This window comes from Polyergus mexicanus, unplaced genomic scaffold, assembly GCF_030449975.1.
Source record: "Polyergus mexicanus isolate NDT 795.1 unplaced genomic scaffold, iyPolMexi1.0 SCAF_3, whole genome shotgun sequence".
NCBI classification, from domain to species: domain Eukaryota; kingdom Metazoa; phylum Arthropoda; class Insecta; order Hymenoptera; family Formicidae; genus Polyergus; species Polyergus mexicanus.
In genome coordinates, this window is record NW_027223323.1 from 5,237,762 (window position 1) to 5,258,857 (window position 21,096).

The 21,096-nt window shown below is 36.9% G+C and overlaps 4 protein-coding genes across 8 annotated transcripts; 1 reads left to right on the forward strand and 3 right to left on the reverse strand.

Annotated features, from left to right (window-relative positions):
* Positions 1–144: 144 nt before the first annotated feature.
* Smu1 (Smu1 spliceosomal factor) lies at positions 145–10,546 on the reverse strand. Of its 4 annotated transcripts, XR_011448890.1 has the most exons (10): positions 10,427–10,546; positions 10,270–10,336; positions 10,058–10,201; positions 9,726–9,840; positions 8,983–9,625; positions 8,804–8,905; positions 8,375–8,711; positions 8,022–8,301; positions 385–419; positions 145–239 (listed from the first exon to the last, which is right to left on the reverse strand). XR_011448890.1 is itself a non-coding variant. In XM_070315939.1 (8 exons), exons 1-8 carry the CDS (start codon positions 10,450–10,452, stop codon positions 8,203–8,205), a joined length of 1,533 nt encoding a protein of 510 aa, XP_070172040.1. In that variant the 5' UTR covers positions 10,453–10,546; the 3' UTR covers positions 7,191–8,202. The 4 variants fall into 4 exon arrangements, 1 of the variants encoding a protein (XP_070172040.1); XR_011448892.1 differs by lacking the exons at positions 145–239; positions 385–419 and adding an exon at positions 5,520–6,254; XR_011448891.1 differs by lacking the exons at positions 145–239; positions 385–419 and adding an exon at positions 6,433–6,703.
* Positions 10,547–10,677: 131 nt separating this feature from the next.
* Remo (Remoulade) lies at positions 10,678–18,045 on the forward strand. 2 transcript variants are annotated; one of them, XM_070316147.1, is made up of 13 exons: positions 10,678–10,765; positions 11,037–11,249; positions 11,337–11,480; positions 11,550–11,621; positions 11,710–11,781; positions 11,935–12,006; positions 12,079–12,162; positions 12,245–12,574; positions 12,649–12,785; positions 12,848–13,693; positions 13,782–14,028; positions 14,115–14,408; positions 14,541–18,045. In XM_070316147.1, exons 2-13 carry the CDS (start codon positions 11,062–11,064, stop codon positions 16,870–16,872), a joined length of 4,818 nt encoding a protein of 1,605 aa, XP_070172248.1. In that variant the 5' UTR covers positions 10,678–10,765; positions 11,037–11,061; the 3' UTR covers positions 16,873–18,045. The 2 variants fall into 2 exon arrangements, with proteins under 2 accessions (XP_070172248.1, XP_070172249.1); XM_070316148.1 differs by lacking the exon at positions 11,710–11,781.
* On the reverse strand, positions 17,096–20,033 carry Coprox (oxygen-dependent coproporphyrinogen-III oxidase). The gene is made up of 2 exons (XM_070316155.1): positions 19,676–20,033; positions 17,096–19,511 (listed from the first exon to the last, which is right to left on the reverse strand). Exon 2 carries the CDS (start codon positions 19,481–19,483, stop codon positions 18,290–18,292), a length of 1,194 nt encoding a protein of 397 aa, XP_070172256.1. The 5' UTR covers positions 19,484–19,511; positions 19,676–20,033; the 3' UTR covers positions 17,096–18,289.
* Positions 20,034–20,132: 99 nt separating this feature from the next.
* Mrps18a (mitochondrial ribosomal protein S18A) lies at positions 20,133–21,094 on the reverse strand. Its single transcript, XM_070316164.1, has 4 exons — positions 20,809–21,094; positions 20,559–20,692; positions 20,361–20,484; positions 20,133–20,283 (listed from the first exon to the last, which is right to left on the reverse strand). Exons 1-4 carry the CDS (start codon positions 20,921–20,923, stop codon positions 20,165–20,167), a joined length of 492 nt encoding a protein of 163 aa, XP_070172265.1. The 5' UTR covers positions 20,924–21,094; the 3' UTR covers positions 20,133–20,164.
* Positions 21,095–21,096: the final 2 nt, after the last annotated feature.

The following is a 21,096-nucleotide window of genomic DNA, read 5'->3' on the forward strand; positions in this document are numbered from 1 at the left end:
AGGAGCAAAAGAGAGAGATTCGGATACAGGAGCCTCTCCGTTCGCTTTCGCTCATCTTCTTCCCTCCTCCACCCTCCTTCTTCTTCTTCTTCCCTCGATCCTTCCTCCATTCATCCGTTCTTTCTTCCTTCCTTCCTCCGTCTACTCATCTCGAAACCTCGTCCTTCTCTTCCTTCACGCCGGTTCCCACGATCTCCAATGCGAAATTAAAGCACCATCGGACGCACACGTGCGCGCTCCTATAATCGAATCGTAATTATACGAGAGAAAACAACGGCCGTGCGCGCGCTAACTCGCGTAATTCTCATTATGATGCACGTGAATCGCGATTCGCGTGTCAAACATTACTTTAACTATCAATTGCAATATATGTATTGTACTTACGATTACAATCTGACGTAATTGTCGAACCGTGATTTCTATAAAAGAAAGTTTTTTTATTCCATAAAATCTATTTTTTCGAATCAAATCTTAAATTACAAATCAAATAAATCTACTATATGTTCTGGAAAAATTGACGTGATATACAGTGGGTGGATCTTTGTCAATATTAGCCAATAATATTTTTTGTGTTAACGTCTTAGATATCAGAATTAATGAAATTAATAAATAACATTAATGAATTGAAATTAATAAAATAATTTATAAAATTAATGAATAAAATTATTTTATTAATTATTTTATTTTATTAATAAATATAATAATATATAAATTTTTTTATTAATTGGAATTAATAAAATAATTTAATAATTAATAATAAAATTGATAAATATCATTAATGTAAATTAATGAAATATAAATGACAGAGCAATAAATTAATAAAAAAAACATCGTATCTTTACGTTTTCCTATTATTTATAAGAGCCGATCTTTAACCTGGGCTTATTCGTATAGGCGATTATAATGTTCGGACTAATGTGATACGTTAGATAACAGCTGGATAGAGATGGAGCAGGACTTAAACGCGCACTGATGTCCCGCCGTGAACGACCACACTTTCGAGATGAATCGCCCTCAGTGTGAGACGGCGGGATGCGCGCGCGTTTAATCGCAAGAAGCGACTGCGGTGGCACGAGTATAATTAATAACTAGAACGCGGGTATAATTGACCGGTTTGGACCCCCGCGGCTCGCGATATTTACAGCGAGACGAGATTGACGGATATAAAATTCTTCCTTTCGTCTCTCCTTCATTCGATAAAGTCATTGGCCAATTATTATCGAGCAGTGTGTACTTTAATAAAGCAACACTTTAAATATTATCCAAAGCATTTAACTGGAAATATGTAAATATTTAACTCGGATTGTTTTAGGGGATCTCCTCATTAAGTTTCTTTTTAAAAATATCTCTTTAATTCTCTCATAATTTATTTTCATGTAATATTAAAGTTTTGTGTAAATTTCTAGATCGGTTTAAATATCTGAACTGTCTTTAATTGTAGACTGAATGAAAGGAAGAATAATTGGAAAAGATGCTATTTTTTTATATTATTCCCCATATCTTAAATTGTATATTATTTTTCCATTTACATATAATATTCATCTACTGAATAAATCATTTCTGAATTATGATCGTGTGAAAAATGGATAAATTTGCTGGAAACTCTTATTACAAAATTTCACGTGGCTTGTCTTTTCTACATATACAATATATTGCAGTATCACGAGGATATTATGTAAGATAAATATAGATAGGCTCTCTTATTTCAACACCTTGTCCACAGATATCCTCCGCGAAGAAGGGTCGTCTCCTTCGCCCGTTCAGCTGTACGTAAAAGAAGTCGGTCGTTTTTTCCGCTCGTAATCCGGTCAAGTAGAGAGGACGATACGACGTGCTAAAGTATCACGTCACAATGAATAGGATTACTATTAGCACCATTTAACAAGCGTCACCCTTGGAGCAGTTCGGCTACGGTGTGTTTTAATCCGACGCGTTTCTCTCTCTCTCTCTCTCTCTCTCTCTCTCTCTCTCTTTCTTCCTCAATTCGTTGTTCACGTGTATATTTTACGAGATTAGGATTGTCAAAGCGCGCCTAATTCGCGCAGTCGCGTTTTTCGCTTCGCATGCCCTTCGAAAGAAAGAGGAGAGAGAGAGAGAGAGAAAGAGAGAGAGAGAGAAAAAGAACTTTGAATCGACCCTTCTCTCGCGTGTATTCGATTGAGCTAACCGCTAACATGCGTAAGCCGATTATGTACGCACTCAGGATCAAGTATATAATCGAAAGATGAAATAAAGAACTTGGCGAGAAAGTTCTACCGCGCCGAGTTACCGATATCCTGATATTCCTACTTCATTTCGCATGTTCATCCAGCGATTATAAAGTAGCTCGCTGATCTCTAAACTTGTATACTAACTTCTGCAAGTATATTTTTTTATCAATCTCAGCATTTTATATATTTACTATTTAGAGCAAGTTCATGTAACGAGACAGAGAATATGTTTTTCTTAACTTTTTTATTATATTATTCGCATCTCCGGTTTTTTAATAATCTCAATATGCGAGAAATGCAAGAAATGTCGGCTAGTATAGCCGACGATACCTAAATATTTGTTTCTGCTATCGTTACTATTGCCACTCGTGAGAAAACTGTTGCCGAGTCACGTCCTTTCTAGAGGGATTAACACCTAAACGAATGACCCTTGAGGGGACGAGATTGCAGTAGCCGAAAGTCTGAAAATTGCAATGGTCGGTGGAAACAGGGAGCAGCGACGATTAAGGCTTCTAAAAACCGAAGTCGTTGCGTTCTCTCGTCTAGACCTACGTCGAAGACGGAAAAATTCCGCTTAATTGACGCCCCGAGGAAAAAAATTGATTTTCGGAACTTTCGAGGGACCGCCGTTGAGAAAGGACTCCGGGAATCGTGGTGGCCCCGGGGGCCATTTCGGTGATTTGTAATGAGGCTTGAGAAAACCGCTGGCCTTGTTTATGCGCGACTGCCAAAGGGAAATAAATGAGAAGAAAATTCATCTCTCTAAGAATCTAAAGGAGAAGACAAATCAATATTTGTTAGGAAACTTATTAATTGAGGAATTTCAAGCATTATTTAAGAAACAAAGAAATATATATTGAAACTACACTTTTCTTTAAAAGAGAAAAATATATTAAACCTTGGATAAATTTCTCTCTTCCAGTATTTTCAACGTATCGGGGATAGGCAAGCCGGAAGGGGAGGACGAGGATCGATGTGGTACTGTTGCGACGCAGAATTTTCCCAAGCACGGCTTCATAAAATGAATACGAAGCGTTCTCGAAGCGTCAGTAGCCCAATGATTAAGGCCGAGGAAGCGCCCTCCGAAATGAGGGGGTGGTGCCCGTGATTGAATCGGAGTTTCCAGTCAGAGTATAAGACAGTTACGAATGCTCTCATTCGAAAAAAGCATTGTGTTTCACACGATGCTGCGATACGCCTAAATTACACACAAAAAACATAATACATAAGTTTACTTATCTAAAAAAGTTTTCTATTTGTATTATTATTATAATTGGAAAATTCTATATATATTGCATGTATATAGAATGTTCCAATTCTATCACATTATTTATATATTATATCTTTATTCTGTATATTTTGTATTAACATTATATCGTTATACCAAAATGTTATAACGATAGCGATTTTCACCGTTCCAGATTTTTAAGATTCCTTTAAGCTGACTGTTGTGATCCCCCAATGTTTCGTAAATCGTCGTCGGGTCGGCAAACGTCAGCAAATTAGCCGGCGCCGAGAAGAATAGGCTCAAAAGAAAAGTGAAACAATGGCGCGCCCTATTTTGAAATTCGTGCATTGAAATCGACGAAATCGATACAATAGACTGGTTTTTCAGCAGACCGCGAAACAATGAGACTCGCGCAAGATCGAAGGAGGCGCAAGAGAGACGAAGGTGAAAATGAAGGCTATAACGTAACACAATGCGGCACCCTCCTGTGTGAGATCGAGTGGCCTGGCTTCGATCGAGAGCAGAATTCTTTCTCGAGTTTGCGACGCTACCGCTCGCCGATCGATTTCCTCCGCGATTTGAAACAGACAGGCATGCACAAAAAAAAATTAGCACCAATATTTCATAACGAAACGGAGAAGAAAATTTTTGAAGAAAAATTTATACGCCGGTCACACGCACAGACACAAGTTAACTTCTCATCCTCTCATTCTTGTGACATTCGATTTTTTCACAGCTGGCAGAGATCGATACGCGAAAAAACAAGATAGATAAGCTAGAGATTTCCCCCGCTTTTCATCCAAGGGAAAATGTATTCCCGAGAAAAGAAGCGGGGTCATTCTCTCGTTAAACTCGCGCCATTGGGGCAAACGATGCATGTACATGCAACGTACGTAAATTACACGATGCACCAACGATCCTTGATCTGCCGCCCCACATTCTCCGACCCTCTCCCGGCGAATTTCGGCGCTCGCCCGGTCAGCCGGTTCCCAATGATTATCCACTTAAATCGTGAAGTCGCGAGCAATTATGTGGGGGTGCGAGGGTTAATTCGATAATTGCATTATATTCCGTTCCGCGAGTAATTGCCACCTTTCCGCGAATGCAAATCCCTCCTCGCCGCGGTACCTCCGAAACCCCTCAACTACACACGACGATATTTAACCGTCTCGTCTGCCAAAGTCTCGTTCACGTCGTACGATAATTCGCAAATATTTGTCCCAAATCTATTTTATAGCGAATAGTATCATCTTCTTATTGGCCGACCCATATTTTATATAACGTTCTCGCATACACTTTTTCTCTTTTACAATATTCTCGATCAAAACTTGGAAATCAACTTTTATAAATCAAAATAATCTTTGTAATTCCAAATCGAAATTTTCTTAAGATAATATTCAATTAATATGATTTAAATTAAATAATTAATGTCGATTATTCCGTTTTGTATTTCGTCACACTATTTATTCTTACCCCTTCGTGAATTAATATTTACGCATGCGTCGAATTGTGCGACGAGAGCATTGGGTGCTTCTGAGAGATGAGAGTAAACGGAAGAAAAGAGAAAAAGCGCGGGGTGAAAGAAGCAGAAGGAAAGGAGAAGAAATAGAAGAAGGGAGCGAATCGAATCGAGCGCGTTCGGCTGCAAACGAAGGTTAAAAGAGGGGAGAAGCACGCGTCCGCCACGCTCCCCGTGCACACACCTGGGGCCAGTTGGCCAGCGAGAGGAGGCCCTCTTACCATGGGCCCACAACCAATGTCCAATTATTAACAAATTATGATCGCGAAATTGGGGAGTCTTCCGGAAATACGGAAACGAGATCTAGAGAGAAAAAGCCGAGCCGTGAGAGATCCACGGCCGCCTCCGTATCATTGATATCATCGACGAGATGTACCCTAAATGATCCCTCTCCCGAAATATTCACCTCTACGCGAATCTCGTAACGTTATAATTTACAATATAAGTCTACAAAAAACTTTTATCTAACATATATACATTACGGATAAAAATAAGAATTAAAATAAGAATTAAAAATATAGAATTTAAAATGATTATAGATAAACGGATAATCTCGCTGTGTGCAAAGGTAAAAGAATGTTTCTGTGTAGTTGGATCCGATAAGGTTTGATGACACTCTTGTACGATATCACATCGGAAGAAGCAAAATTAGTGGAGCGAGTTTCCTTCTCAAAGACCAACCGCTCGTAGTTCCTCCCTCGCGATGGGGATTCGCCGTCTTCCTTAAAGCCCTTTCAGAAAACTTTACACAGGGCACCTGCCTCCATTCCATTCGTGCATTTCCTTACATAATCGTTCCGTTTAATTCCCCAGGTATACAATTTCCCTGCCCCCTCCCTCTCCACACATACACACACATATTCGAGTGGAGATCATCGTATTATTATTAATTAATAATCAAGCGATGCACAAGCGTCTCGCGATATAGTGGCGATTATGGTACCGGTGACGCTTATAAGAGTGGCATCTGGTTTTGCGTGTGACGGCGACGTATACAGTTAATTCGATCCCGGCCATTCGTTCGAAAATCCTTTACAACCGGTAAATACCGTCGATCGTCTTATGATTATACCGGACGTTTTACTCGGACACAAAACAGTCCCGCAGACGCGCTACGTGTAATGCGTCTGACGTCTCACATGCTCGAAACACGCATCCTCGAGATGGGTCATCATATACGCATGAAATCATTGATTATCCGTCAATTTCCAGATCTCTCTCTCTCTCTCTCTTTCTCTCTCTTCCTTTTTTGGTTTTCAAAATTTTTTAAATCAAATTAATCTTGTAACATGTGAATCTATAACATGTAAAATATATAAAAAAAAAAAAAAACAGTAAAAAGCGGCAAAATATTTTATATATACACCTTAATCAATCTAATTTAAAAAAATTTTTTGTCACCTTAATTTATTTTTAGCTTCAACTAAAAATTAATTTAAATTTTACTTATAAATTAAGTTTTTATAGCCCTAAAATTACATCGAAACAGAATTTAATAATTAAACAATTATTATTATATATTGTGAAATTGAATTATATTGCACTTGTATGTATCAATTATCGATTATATTTCGTGTAGCAAATTGTAAATAATATTATAAAATAATCAAAACTCTTTCTTACACAAAGACAACCGATGGCGGTGCCGGATATAACTACAAAGAAAAATCGGCGGTGAGAGACCAACAATCTAACCGATTATTGGGTCAACTACTTGGTCTAACTACACGAGGATACGACAGGAAACTGGAAAAAGTGAAAAACTTCCAATGACATTAAAGTCGCATTAGCGAGGATCAAAAGGAAACGGAACGGCTTTCCGGTCCATTTGTTTCCAAAAAATGTGAATTATATGCCAAAAGGACCGACAGTGAATTTTCACGCGGTCTTCTAATTCCGCTTTGTGAAAAAATCTTGCCAGTCTCGCATACTTGTATCATTATATAAATGGCGGGTTCTATTACTAAAGAACGAAATCGTTTCGTATCTCAATAAAAAAACATTAAAAGACAAGAACTTTTTCATTTTTAAATATGTGAAATCAATTTCTTTTTATCAAAAATTTACAAAAAGAAATAAAAAGATATCTAAAAATGTTTTATATTAAAAATAAAGAAATTTTGTAAATTAAATTTAGAGAATTATATTACTAGATTCTTATTTTTCTTAATCATAATTTCATATCGGATTTTTCTATACAAAAGAACAATTTTAAATTTGAAAAACTGAATATAGATGAGATATTCACTTAGATACAACGTACGGTAAGATAAAAGTAGCAAAAATGTTGAAAGAAGAATATCTTATATATATGATATGAGTAAAGAAAATATTTTCGCTTCGCATAAAACGTTTTTTAATTAGATCAACGTCCTGTGTATCGATATGATCGTCGTTCCTCGGCCGGATATGAACTTTCTCTCGCGCGTAGGGTTTTATAAAGATATTAAGGAAGGGTCGTTTTCGCGGTAAACGGCCATAAGCAGACGCGCGTAAAAAGAAACAGCAGATCGGTGCTGGTTTTGGCGCTGTCTAAGACGCCTGAGCCGACCACCGATCGTACGATCGATAACCCGGTTAACCCCACCCCGGTCTGTTATTATAATATTTGCCGTGCCGAAATATAGTGATTGCTTATTTGCTCGGGCCCAATTACGTTCAAGCGCGCGCCGGCCAAGGGACCGCGCTACGTGACGAGGGATATATAGCGGGATAGGTACGAAGAGGGAGGCGCACTTGTTAGTCCCGAACGAGCCGATCAACCACCCACTCCGTATCCTATCTACCTGCCTCGACTAACATCGGCGACGTTGTAACGATTAGGTTCGCATAATCAGATATAGCGAGCGTGATGTCTATTATTGCTCGCGGAGAACGTGTTACGTTCAATGCATCAGCGATATCGACGATTTTTCCGTGAAAAATCCTGAATGTTTTGTCTCCTTATTATGACAGAACCGAAACGTGGTGTGAAAAGCGAAAATCGTAATAGCCAGTGTTCTTTTTGCATTTCTGTTCAGATGTTAAAATTAAGTATGTACAATATATGTGTATTTTCGATTACCTGACATGACAGCTGATGACAGTTACGATGAAAGAATAGATGAATTAATACGTCGCACACATTCTCAAATATTCTGCAGCATAACCATTTTCAAGATTGCTATATTATGATATATAAAAACATGTAAATGCTGCTTGGTTTCTATGTTCAAGTAAAAAAAGAGATGAGTTTCTGGATTCTTTTATGGTTTCCATAATTTCAACAGACCATCCTCGCTATAAGAACATAAGAGATTTTGATGAGGATGATGTGCCAGGCCAATCACATCCTTTTCGTGTATCTAAAGAAAAAACCGAATACCATTAATCACAAAATAGATGTTCTTCCTGATCAAAACATCGAGAAATACTCACATTGAGAGTTCTTTCGAGTTTTCCTGATGACGTAGAAAAACAGTACAGTACGAGATCCTCACCAACACAATAGATAAATTCGCCACGCGGACTCACTACTGTACATACAAAGTCACCTCCCTCTCGTTTACCGCTCGAAAACGATCTTACTATTTGTCCTTGCATATTCATAATTACTACTGTATTAGAACGATTGCATACGACAAAGTGCTCTGGATTCCGAGGAAGAGGATGTATGCTGTTGACTGTGAGATCAGCAGCTCCTAACGATTTATAAGTTCCTATGCATTCGGTAGTCTTTAGACTCCAAATTTTTACAGTTCCATCTGATGACGCACTATAAAATAAATGATACTAACACTTGCACAGAAATGGACATAAATATTTTCTTTTTAGAATAATAATACCTTCTATTTACAATAATAATACCTGATTATATTATGACCATCTGGAGAAAAAACAACTTCATTAACAAATGAAGTATGACCACGAAACTCCTTTAGAGTTTTTCCGGACTTAAGACCATGTATTCTGTAAGAAAAAAGAATAAATGTAAATATTATATTTATCGTTGAAGTCTGTATTTATCATTCCTTTCTTCGCTTTACCTTACAGTAGTGTCAAACGAAGCCGATAAAATTTGACTGTTATCCCTGCTGAATTGCAAGCAAGTCACACCCTTTGAATGCGCCTTTTCAAATCTTCTCACACACTGTCCGTTTTGCACTTTCCAGACCTTAATTTTGCCATCCTGACCACCGCCCGCCAGCATCTCGCTGTCACGACTAAACGCCATTGACAGCACTGCTTGCTCCATCATCATAAAATTGTCTTGCGCTTGATATTTCAAGTCCTTCCTAATTTTGCCAGTTGTAAAGTTCCACACCTCGATAAAACCGTCTACTGAGCCGGTCACCAAGAACTGACCATCGGGCGAGAAACGCGCGCACTCCACATGCGACTTCTGGCCAAATTTGATTTGCTTTGATAACTGTGTCGGATATTTTTCGTCCTCCTGATCGCGCACCGCCGCTTTTCCGCGAAACAAGTCTATCGTAGTACCAGGAGGTAACAAACCCTGATGTTGTTGCCACTTCAATGCTTGTCCCAACAAAGCGAGCAATCTGCTAGAGGGTACTACTGATACTTCACCAGCGAGAGCAGTGGCTATATATGCTCTTCGCTTTTCCTTTGTACTTCCATCGGGATACGCTTCGCGCGGATCAAAATACGAACGCGCAAGTAGATTTTCTGTAAAGGAATGTATGCCATGATAAAGTAATATTTTATAATAATTATAATAGAATAGCTTTTTTTAACAATATATTGTATGTATGAATATATTATATACCTAAATGAATGTATCTCTCAGGTTCTTGCTGCTTCATCATAATCATAGGATCAGTCTGTCTTAATAAGGAACGTGCTGCACCTAGTTCTCGTAATTCAATTAATTCTAGAACAACCTAAGAGAGAAATAAATCTATGAATATTATTTTATAAAAATAAAATGTTATATTTCTTATACAATACTTTATATATTAGAGATTTTTGAGAAATTTAGAGAAAAAGATTTATATATCACAATTGAATATTTTAAAGGATGTTAAAAATTATACTTTTAGCGCGCAAATAATATCCATTTTACAAATTCAATGCATGTTTCTAATTTAAAACATCTACCTGTTCATATAAATCTATAAGTTTCTTATCAGGTAACTTTAATGACTGTATAGCTTTCAAAACTGTGTCCCAATGACCATTATTTATATCAGCAACGAATCCATCCACACTGTCAACAGTATTCAATGATACACCTGTTTCCTCCTGCGTATAAAATTTATTAGAAAGCAAGTAATTTAAATATCTAGTTATAAATTAAAATGTCTAAATACCTGTAAAGTTTGCAGTGTCTTTACGAGATTTGCTTCCTTAAGATATTGCTGTATCAATCTGATCACACTGAAACATAATGAGGTTATTGTATGGCACAGATTGCAGTCATCATATTACTTTACAATAATCAGAATAAATTAAGATAATTTTACTCACTCGGCAGATTCAATCTCGATTGACATTTTGAAATATTTTGCAGTTTATAATACAAATATACGGATTGTGTGAATGTATATAAACTTGGTAAACAGAGCCAAGCTTTTGAATGCGCCACTGTCTACTCTATCGACACTATCAACGCAGTAATATTGATCAAGTATTGGTCATCCTTGATAGATAGCGTTGTGATCGACATGTATGTGTGCCAGATTCTTCTCTTTACCTCAATCCTTCTTGGTTAGCGTAGCATCAATAATACATAAACTGCATAAATAAAATGCGGCTATTTAAAATCTGCTCTTTGATAATGTGAGAGTCAAGATCTTTAATCGGGCCGTGAGTACCTTTAGAATATATTTGTTTTTTCACTTGTACCATTAATTTTGCTATTACGAAGAAACCGCTTTAACGACTCACGATATTTCCACAAAAATCTGTGTATGAAATTCGATTTAATTTTTTCCATATAATCTCGTTTAACTGCTGTTCTCTTAAAAAATGTTAGTATCTTGACAATGCAATTATTGATCGCGTTAAATACAATTTGACAATAATATTGGAATATTTTCAATGACAATTTAACTTGTAACTTTTATTTATTTTCTAGATCAAAGGTCCATTTTCCTCTAATCATGAAAGCCACTCTTCTATTTATAATATTGTTTCAAACATGGATCAATACGGTTCAACTGTGTCCACAACATTGTTTATGCAAGCCAGTTGGTGCTCAAGCCGAATGGTTACGTCTTAAATGTGGTGATCGTTTACAAGAAATCAATGATGTGGATATCAATGCAGTCAGCGTGGAACTTATACAATTGTATAATGCTGTTTTATACTTTCCATATGTATCTTTAACTTATAACAATATGGTGTGACAATAACTGAATTTTTTTGTCAATTACAGAGACTTGAGCAAAAATGCCATTTACATCATTCAAGCAAATGCATTTATAAATTTAACAAATCTCAGACGGCTTGATTTATCAAAAAATAAGATTAATTCTATAGGCGAGGGTTGTTTTAATGGCCTAGAAAATTTGGAGAGACTGTAAGAATACACTTATTGTTTGTAAATTTGCTTTAATCTTCTTTAATTTCATAAAATGTGTATTTTCAGAGATTTGAGCCAGAATCAGATATCAACAATAGACAGTTACGCATTCAAAAAATTCTCAAATCTTAAAAAGCTGTAAGTCTACAGTATATAAAAATGATATTTCAGTATTTTTTATAAAGATATTTCTTTTTATCTTATGTATTTGCTTTTATTGCTCTAGTGATTTGTCTGGAAATAAAATAACTGCTCTGGTGCCATCCTTATTTCATAATTTGCTGGCTTTAGATCGCTTGTAAGTTAAAGCGCCATTTATTTATGCTAGTACATATTAGTTTTAATAGTGGCTTTTCAGAGTGCGCATTTTTATTATATGAAAAACTATTCTATATTATTGTATGGAAAAACACTTTGCTGTGTTACATAAATTTATATTGCTATATTTTAGGAAATTAAATGGAAATAGTTTAACTACCTTGAAAGAAGGGACGTTTCATGGACTTAAGACATTAAAACAGCTGTTAGTAAATCAATTTATATTACATTCATTACAATAATTTGCATAAAATCTAGAATATAATTTGTATTTCAGAGACCTATCTAATAATCCCTGGAACTGTAATTGCGACCTATATTGGTTTAGTAATTGGATCTCCAATTCTTCGATTAAGTTGAAGTAAGAGTATTGCATATTGGGTAATCATGATATACTTACATTAATAATCTTTATCTTTATAATATTCAATTTAACATTTCAGTCCCTCGCCAAAGTGCACATCGCCTAAGCTTGCCAAAGGACAACCTGTGAAGAAATTAAGATTTTTGGAAGAGCTCCAATGTCAATGGATATCACCAGCAATTGAAATTCGACCGATGCAAAATCAAGTGGTTTTTGCTGGAGATTCGATTACCTTAAAATGCAGAGCGCCCAGCATTACAGTAGACCAAAGTGCTAGATTAAATTGGTTATGGTATCCTAATGCTTCTACAGAGATTATGGATCTGAGTGTTTACAAGGATCCGCGAAAGAGCTTACCTAACATTAAGATTGACAATAGGTATCTTTCAGACAGCGGCATAGTGGATAGGTAATACAGAGTTTCTCAGATTATCTTAAAGTATTATATATTGAATAATATCATCATCTTTTGTATTTTCTCAGTGCCCTTAGTATAGTTCCAGTTAAAGAGGAACACAATGGACAATGGAATTGCTTATTGGTTTCCGTAAACGGTAACAAATCCAAGGCAGTCAGTGTAATTGTGATATCCGAGCATACGCGTTATTGTCCTCTAGCAGGTAACGAATTGTTTTGTAGCATAAAAGAACTATTAAAAATACTGTAAATATTGTTTTTTCAGTAACAAGAAACAATAAAGGCGTTTATACATGGCCGAAAACGATTGTGGGATGGAAAGCGGAACTGCCATGCGAAGGCAGTCGTTTGTTGCAAGCACCTTTAACAGCTTCTTATCACTGTAATATGAGTGGTCAATGGGAACACCTAAATACGGAGTCATGCCCGTATGTATCTCACACAACGAAAATCTTGGAGCAATTTTCAAGAGTAAATCTATCACTGGCGAGGAGTACTCTCCTGGAAACTGTAAAGAGATTCAAAAATTATACGGGAAATGGCTCGGTAAAGTTAACAGATCCGGTTGAAATTCATTTCATAGTACGAACTATAGAGAATTACTTGAGCTTTCTGATAGACGAGAAGGAACTTGGACTCATGCTGATTGACATTGTCGGTTCGATGATGAAATTGTCGAAAGAGATGCTAAAAAGAGCGGAAATAGGTTTCAAAGCTTGTACGAGACTGATCAAAGCAATTGAACGTATAACAGAATTTACACCGTCCATACAATCTCACACAAGATATATGGCTCTCGAAGAGTTTCGGGTTAAGCGCGACAGTTTTGGCGGATTAATGTGCACGTGGTACACAAGTATTGCTATGAATACCGATTCAGACACGAGATTTTTGCATTGTACAACGATTAACAGAACAACGCCGATTAATACAAAAGATAAGACAATAGAAGCTTCTATCCAATTGCCCGCCTCCTTGCTGCAACGCTCGCAGGATAGTGCGATAGCTCAACAGCTCATGATATCCATGTATAGCGATAGCAGATTATTTCCCAAGACGATTTCAAACGATAGCATGGACATATCAACATGTATTGTCGGTAGTAAACTAAGTGAGTCAAAAACCATACTATGTGAAATGATTTGCATATTTCATGACTTACATATATATAAATTTTTTTACATAAAAATGTTTTGCAGTTGGTGCATCAATACGAAATCTCTCCGAACCGGTTTACATTATGTTGAAAGCACCGTTATATCATTACACTGGGAAACGACCGAGACCAGTAGTATGGGACGAAATGTTAAATAATACGGGAGCTTGGACCAGCGATGGATGCCGTTTAATAAACCTAGTGAATAACTTAATAGTCTTTCATTGCGACAGATTGGGTTATTACGGACTTCTGCAGGAAGTTTCGCATCTTGATATAGACGGAAATAGGTACACAGCTTTTTTTTTAGAGATATTTCCTGTTCAAATTTCCTTCTCTATCGTCATTTTGCTATTACTACATACTATTTTTACAGTATACATGGAGCGAAATTCAGATATTCGCATCCGGCGATATACATAGGAAGTTTCGTGACGATAACTTGCTTGATGATCATGTCCGTGACATACATTATTTCGTACACATCTATCACAATGCCTAAGAAAGCGAAACACTCTGTCATCAATACCTGGTTCGCCATAGCATTACTATCATTTCTATACAGTATCGGCATTCAACAAACAGAACATATTGAGATTTGTCAAGGTGTTGGCCTTACTTTACACTATTTGTCTCTGTGTTGTTTGTTATGGATGGCGGTATCTGCTAGGTAAGTGTATATTATGCATTTAACAAAGAAACTATATTTTATGAAAATGAGAAAAATAAAAGAGAAGAGAGTAAAAAAAAATAAATTTTAAATAAAATAAAACATGAACCGCGAGATTTCATATTGTTTTAGCAATATGTACAAAAAACTTGCGAGATCAGGCCTCGATGTGATACCCGACGATGATGTGGATCCAGATCAACCTATACCCAAGCCTTTGTTAGGACTCTACCTGGTCGGATGGGGTATAGCTTTAATTATCTGCGGAATATCCGGCGCGATCAATCTACGCGAATACGCCGGCTACTCTCGTTGCTTCCTCACATCCGGACCAGCGCTCGCTGCGCTTTTCATACCATCTGGAATCTTAATCGCGTATCTGCTGATCTTTCTCTTGCTCATCAGACGTGCGATTCAGAATGTCGATGTGAACGCGCAATTATCCGAAGGCACTCAAGCAACGGAGAATATGGATTTGGAGTTGCTAGAACCGAACCCGAATCCCTCCGGGGATAGGAACAGTGTGCGCAGCGCGCAGACGGTTTCCTCCGACATTGAGGATCCGGAACACTCACAATTTACGCAGTGGAAAGGTCAAATCATAATGCTAGTATTATACCTAGTATCTTGGGCTGCCGCGGCCGCAATAACAATCAAGCCATTGAATTCCATGCAATTCGAGGAGACTATATTCGCCGTGACATATGCCATCACTGCGAGCTCGCTCGGTATGTTCGTACTGTTTTTCTACGGAATCGCTCGCAACGACGTTCGCAGCCAATGGTTGAAGATGCGCTGCTGGCTGGAAAAGCGAAAGAATCGTTGCTGTCGTACCAGAAGCGTGTGCGATGCTAATGCCGCGATTCCTACACAACCTTTGGTGCAGAACTTCGTCCCGCCATTATCAAACACACAGGCTACTCAAGCGATATCCGACACGAATTCCGTTGCCTCGTCGAGAAACACCAATCAGTCGCAACAGATCTACAACTGTTCAAAGCTCGCGGACTTTGTGGCCGCCAGTCGAGACAGCGTTCCCACTGTTCCTGTCAGCGCGAAAGCAGCAAATCTGATAGTTTTGCATCGTCAACAGTATCGCTCTAACAATTCCGTTACCACGTACACCGAACCAACATCGGCCTGCGTCGAAATGTTCTACAATCCTCATCAGAGCGGCGTCGCCAGGAAATTTTTCAAAAAACAACGTAGACACACCGCAAAGAAGAATAATCTTGGTCCGAGAAAGCAGGGCGACGGTGGGGCAACCAGCGATGGTGGCAGTTGCGTTTCTGTACCTCGGCCTGCAGCAAAGATCAACAATAGCCTGGAACGCAGTATTTTGAGCAGCAGTGCCAAAGTGAACAACACCAATATACACGTCGAATTGAATCCCATAAACGATATAAAAAATGTGAATATACTATCGGATAGTGGTGGTAGCATCTCTGAGGAAAGAAACATCCCGATACGTTTCGTTATCGGCCAGGAGAATCTATTGCGTAGCGTCAAGAAGATTAACAACAGCAATGCGCGGCAAGACAATTCTGTTACGATTGAAACATTACAACCAAAGAGAACAGCACATGCGGACTCGGACGCGGATGTTTCCAAAACAGATGAGGAATGGCATTTACGGAATGTCTCTCAGCAATGTAGCTTGGAGTACAGTTCCGAAATGGATACTATTACACAGATGACCAGTGAACGGAGCGATCACAATCTACCGGAGATCTGCGAAAGCGCGGAGGAGTGTTTCTCGAAGAGATGTTCCAGCGATATGAATGAGATCGAAGATGTCGCGGAGGAACGCTTGTTCCTCCGAGGAGACACAGCAGGACGGTTGTATCTTTCCAATAGTATGTACTGCCTACCGTTGGCGCATGAGAAACCGTTGACAAACAGCTACTGTAACTCATTAAATGACATCATATCGCTGAAGCAGCACTACCAGTACTCGAAGCCATCGCTTACAGATGTACAGAATACAACCAGTTCAAATCTGTGCGGACAAGATGCTTCCGAATTCCGACGATCGTTCGATCGTTCGGAACGTTCGCTCTTCGAAATAAACAGCTTAACTAGTGATAATCCGTGTACATTAACGCCGCATGCGGAAACTCCCTATGCCTGTTCTTTAGCGAATATTTATTGTATCTCCGACAAAAGTTTAGATGAAAACAATTTCCGCGAAGAATCGCAACCATTAGACGTAGTAGATAATAACGTGTTTAATATACCAGAATCCAAGGATCTTTTACAGGAGAAAAATTTTGGCTCTCTTGCTGATATTTCGTCAATTAGTAAATCCAGCTCGCATGATACTAATAATTTCAGTTTAATCGGTGAAACGAGCACTTGTTTGGAGCCTACAAAATCGTGTGATATACAACAGTTTGAAACTAATGAGATTTATTTGCATGAACAGGTAAGTCATTTGCCTGTTAAAAAAGAAACGAGCGTTTAATATATATAATAATTTCATTCGCCTGCTATAACGACGTGTTTATTTTTTTACATAACTTCATATAGATTGTGTGAGATCTCTGGCATTTCGTGTATTAATTTATATTATATATATGTATATGAAATGGATTTTTACTAAAACTGTTCAATACATCTCATATATTAAAACTTGTGTAGTTTTATTATTTATATCGTATATTTAAAAATACGATTATTTAAAGAATTTGTATATAATAAAAATTAAATATTCATATACATACATGAAATATACTTATATATGGAATATCTTTAGCCAAGCTTGATGGTTCATTTTAACTCAATGTAAACATTACATACTAACCACAACTGTATTTAAAGGGATTTCAGTCTTAAAGAAATTTGATTTAAAAGATTTGGATAAAAAAAAGAACAAAACACTAAATGTTTAAACGCTCAATTTTTACAATATTATTCACCAAATATCCAGAATATATATTCTTAAATCTATCACATGAAAACGTGAGTATAAAATTATTTTGGCTGTGAAACATTTTCTTTCGATCTTACTAGTAATCTCATCTTTCAATAATTGTCATACTTGAGCAATATTTTACAGTATTACAATTATTTTTTCTAATTTTTTATGTATGTTTGCATTTTTTATGATATCTTAATATAATAGTAGAAAAAGAGAGGTGATACTTGCTTTGTATAACTGCCTAATATAAACTGAGAAAGATATATAGGAAAACAATATCTGTAAATCGAAGACTGAATATTAAGGAAATTAAATTTATGAGAGAGATGAATATGATTATCTTATCGACTTCCACAATATATATATATATATATCATAATTACATGAAAAACTTTTCTTGGCTATGATGCCAGGTACTAAATATATTGTAAATAGTATTTGTTAAGTCTCTAGGATGAAGTAGTTCGTTTAAAGTGTAGTTCATATGTAAGTTAAAGAGTAACTCGAGAGATTTTATATATTTCTTTGTAATATTATTATATATATTTTGACTTTTATATATACTAATTTCTTAACAAATTATAAATTTGAATATATGTATGATTGTACAAGACCAATTATTCTAATTATAAATGTATATTGTACAAAATCTCTGTGTTTATTTTATACATAGTTATTTACAATATATTTCTACAACATCTGACATTTCTAAGAAGTACTATATCCACATAACTGATATTGAATATGTTAATGTTCAAAGTTCGAACATGAGATATATAATGTAAATTCGTATATCTATAAATTATCAACTCTCAAAACTGATACATTTCTGTTGTTTTTGGATCTCGATCATGTACTAAAATAATAATCTATATATATTTATAATATTGCCTTGTACTTCCTCATAATTGTTCCCAATTAAAAATCATTGATCATTGATTGATTTTGAAATTATGTATGTTCAACCTATTCGCGCTCCGTCCGACTTTGTTCCATCCAACCAATCTTTCGGATTTCTCAGTACCTCCAAAAGTTGCGACTCCTTTGAGCCGACTTCGGTCTTGTGCATGTACTCCCATTTGGCATTTAAGGGCAGAGACATGAGTATGCTTTCGTATCGCGCGCCAGGCGTATATAGGCCAAACTTGGTGCCTCGGTCGTAAATTAAATTAAACTCGACGTATCTACCTCGTCGTAATAATTGCCATTGTCTCTCCTGATATCCGTAGCCGTCGTTCTTATGTTTCTTCACCAAGGGAATATACGACGGAATAACTGCCTCGGCGCACGAAGTCACGAATTGAAATGCCTCGTTCTGACCTGGGCTATCGAGGTCGTCGAAAAATATTCCACCTACACCGCGCCGTTCCCCACGATGTACGATGTAAAAGTAATCATCGCACCACTTTTTGAACTTGGCGTAGTAGGCAGAATCGTGCTTGTCGCACGCGACCTTCAACGTTCCGTGAAAGTGTTTGACATCCTTCTCGTCTAGGTAGTACGGAGTAAGATCCGTACCGCCTCCGAACCACCATTGAGTAGTACCGTCCCGGTTCTCTATCTCAAAGTAACGATAATTGAAATGAATCGTAGGAATCATGGGGTTGCGCGGGTGAATTACAGCACTCACGCCTGCGGCGAAAAACGGTACCGAATCTTCCATCTTTTTGCCACGTGCTCTCATCTGCTGGATTGCATTCGGTGGCAATATGCCAGTCACCACAGAAACATTAACGCCCGCTTTTTCAAATACTTGCCCATCTTGCAGCACGCAAGTGATACCACCACCACCCTCTTGTCTGGACCAGCGATCCACTTTGAAGGAGGATCCATCGTTCTCTAATGATTCGAGAGCTTTGCAAAAGTCTGCCTGCGTTTTCATCACCAACAGTTCCATTTTCGTTCTCATCTTATCCTGATTATTCTGCAATTCTTCAACAGCGGTGATAGGCTCTGCCATAAAGGTTTTAACATAATTGTGCAGATTATTTTGCGCTGCCAAAACTGTAGTGACGTTAGATACACTGTATACAGCAAGCCCTGTTAAGATTCCTGCCCCAATATGCTTGAGGTGCTTCGATCTGTTCCATGTATAACAGTTAATACTGACGGAATGTAGGTTCCTCCAATTCCTTAAAATGATATTTGTAGCCATGATTTTTTATAATTATCTATATACCAATCTGTAACAAAATTTGAAACTTTATTTTTTTGCGGGATTTCACGCAAGATATTCTCACAAATATATAATTCAAAACCGTTTCCCAATTAGATACCAGATCATTAGATTAGATTAACATTCATGATTAGAAAATCGTAAAAGGCAAAGATAGAAAACAATGCATACCTTTTGTGTTTTAAATAGTTCCTACTACTTGTATATTTAATAATTATCTAACATTATTAAAAATAAAATTAATTTTGTTGTTTCTATTATATTACAAATTTGACACACATATTTCAAAAAGATAATACGGAAATTTAAAATGCTCAGTCAGTTTTATGAGGTTAAAAGCTCACTCGGTAAAGCAGCGCGTACACGACTCCACGACTGAGAAATTTCACATATCTTTTATGGCGTGCGGCGACTTGTAAAATTTATTTAAAAAAAAATAATGTTTTGCAATAAGAGAGAGAATTTGAGAGAATTAGATTTTGAGGCTCAATCCATTTAATTCAATAATTTCAAAAAAATTCAGTAACATTATATCTTTTAAAGAGTAGCAACATCTACTTCATAGTAATTCTTATTTTTCTGAATTCGAAAATATTGTTTCACCCGTATAATAACTAAACTAGAAAAGTTATTTACACAATTTTGTGCTTTATATATTTATTATTTTCTATATTTATATCGAATAGTGTTTTCATCAAAATATGTATTAAATTTTTTCCAGTCTCGTCTACGTTTAGGATTCTTTCGGCTCCATTTTGGGGCTAAGTTTGGCATTAAGCCTAAAAGAACAAAGCAAGATAATTATCATTTTTTAAATAAAGCAATATATGATATATTTAAAGTAATACTTGCAAACCTGCTTTTTGAGCCATAGCTACCAGAACAGAAACTTTTTTCTGTTGCACATCGCATAAACCTGTTATTCTACGTGGTAATATACAGCCATCCGATCGCAGGAATTGACTTAGTATAAGAACATCCTGTAAAAGATAATAATTTTAAATTAGCATTAAGAAAAAATAGAACAAAATATTTCACCTTAGAGAGAACTCACTGTGTGCTTAACGTTAAGTTCTGTGGCACAAAGGGGACACGCATTAGATTTCAATTTCAATTGTAGGTGTACCTTCTTGTGAGGTACGTGACGACCTTCGATGGTTAAAACTTTATCTTCCTTCTTCTCGATTACTGCATTAAAACATTAAAATATAAATGAACTTATAGCAGATCGATATATAGGAATATAGGTTAGGATCATATCAAATTGCATTCCCTATTTGACAAGTGATGTGTAACAAACTCACTTTCTCTTAAACGTGCGGTTGCAGACAGTGATAAATTTCGATTAGGTTCGGGTATCATTAAACTTTTTCCGAATTGTCTTATATATCGATATAGAATTGCCATTTTTACACACATACACCGACAATGCCGACAAGAAGACAAGATATTACCGGGGTTGGTAGTTCGTCATCTGTCAGTGTGGCGCTGCTTATCAAGAACGAACGCGCCGCGTTCGGCTCGACTCGGCTTGGTTCGATTTGACTCGGTTCCGAGGATCTCGTTCCGAGTCCCCGATCGTGGCAGGTCGG

Coding starts and splice junctions, on each gene's coding strand:
- Smu1 (XM_070315939.1), bottom strand. CDS start 10,452: ATGTCAATCGAGATTGAATCTGCCGA. Junction 9,841..10,057: donor TTATAGATTTATATGAACAG/GTAGATGTTTTA, acceptor TTTCTCTCTTAG/GTTGTTCTAGAATTAATTGA. Junction 8,712..8,803: donor GATGGTCATAATATAATCAG/GTATTATTATTG, acceptor TTTATTTTATAG/TGCGTCATCAGATGGAACTG.
- Remo (XM_070316147.1), top strand. CDS start 11,062: ATGAAAGCCACTCTTCTATTTATAATATTGTTTCAAACATGGATCAAT. Junction 11,622..11,709: donor TTCTCAAATCTTAAAAAGCT/GTAAGTCTACAG, acceptor TTATTGCTCTAG/TGATTTGTCTGGAAATAAAA. Junction 13,694..13,781: donor TATTGTCGGTAGTAAACTAA/GTGAGTCAAAAA, acceptor AATGTTTTGCAG/TTGGTGCATCAATACGAAAT.
- Coprox (XM_070316155.1), bottom strand. CDS start 19,483: ATGGCTACAAATATCATTTTAAGGAATTGGAGGAACCTACATTCCGTC.
- Mrps18a (XM_070316164.1), bottom strand. CDS start 20,923: ATGTGTGTAAAAATGGCAATTCTATATCGATATATAAGACAATTCGGA. Junction 20,485..20,558: donor AACTTAACGTTAAGCACACA/GTGAGTTCTCTC, acceptor TATCTTTTACAG/GATGTTCTTATACTAAGTCA. Junction 20,284..20,360: donor AGCTATGGCTCAAAAAGCAG/GTTTGCAAGTAT, acceptor TTGTTCTTTTAG/GCTTAATGCCAAACTTAGCC.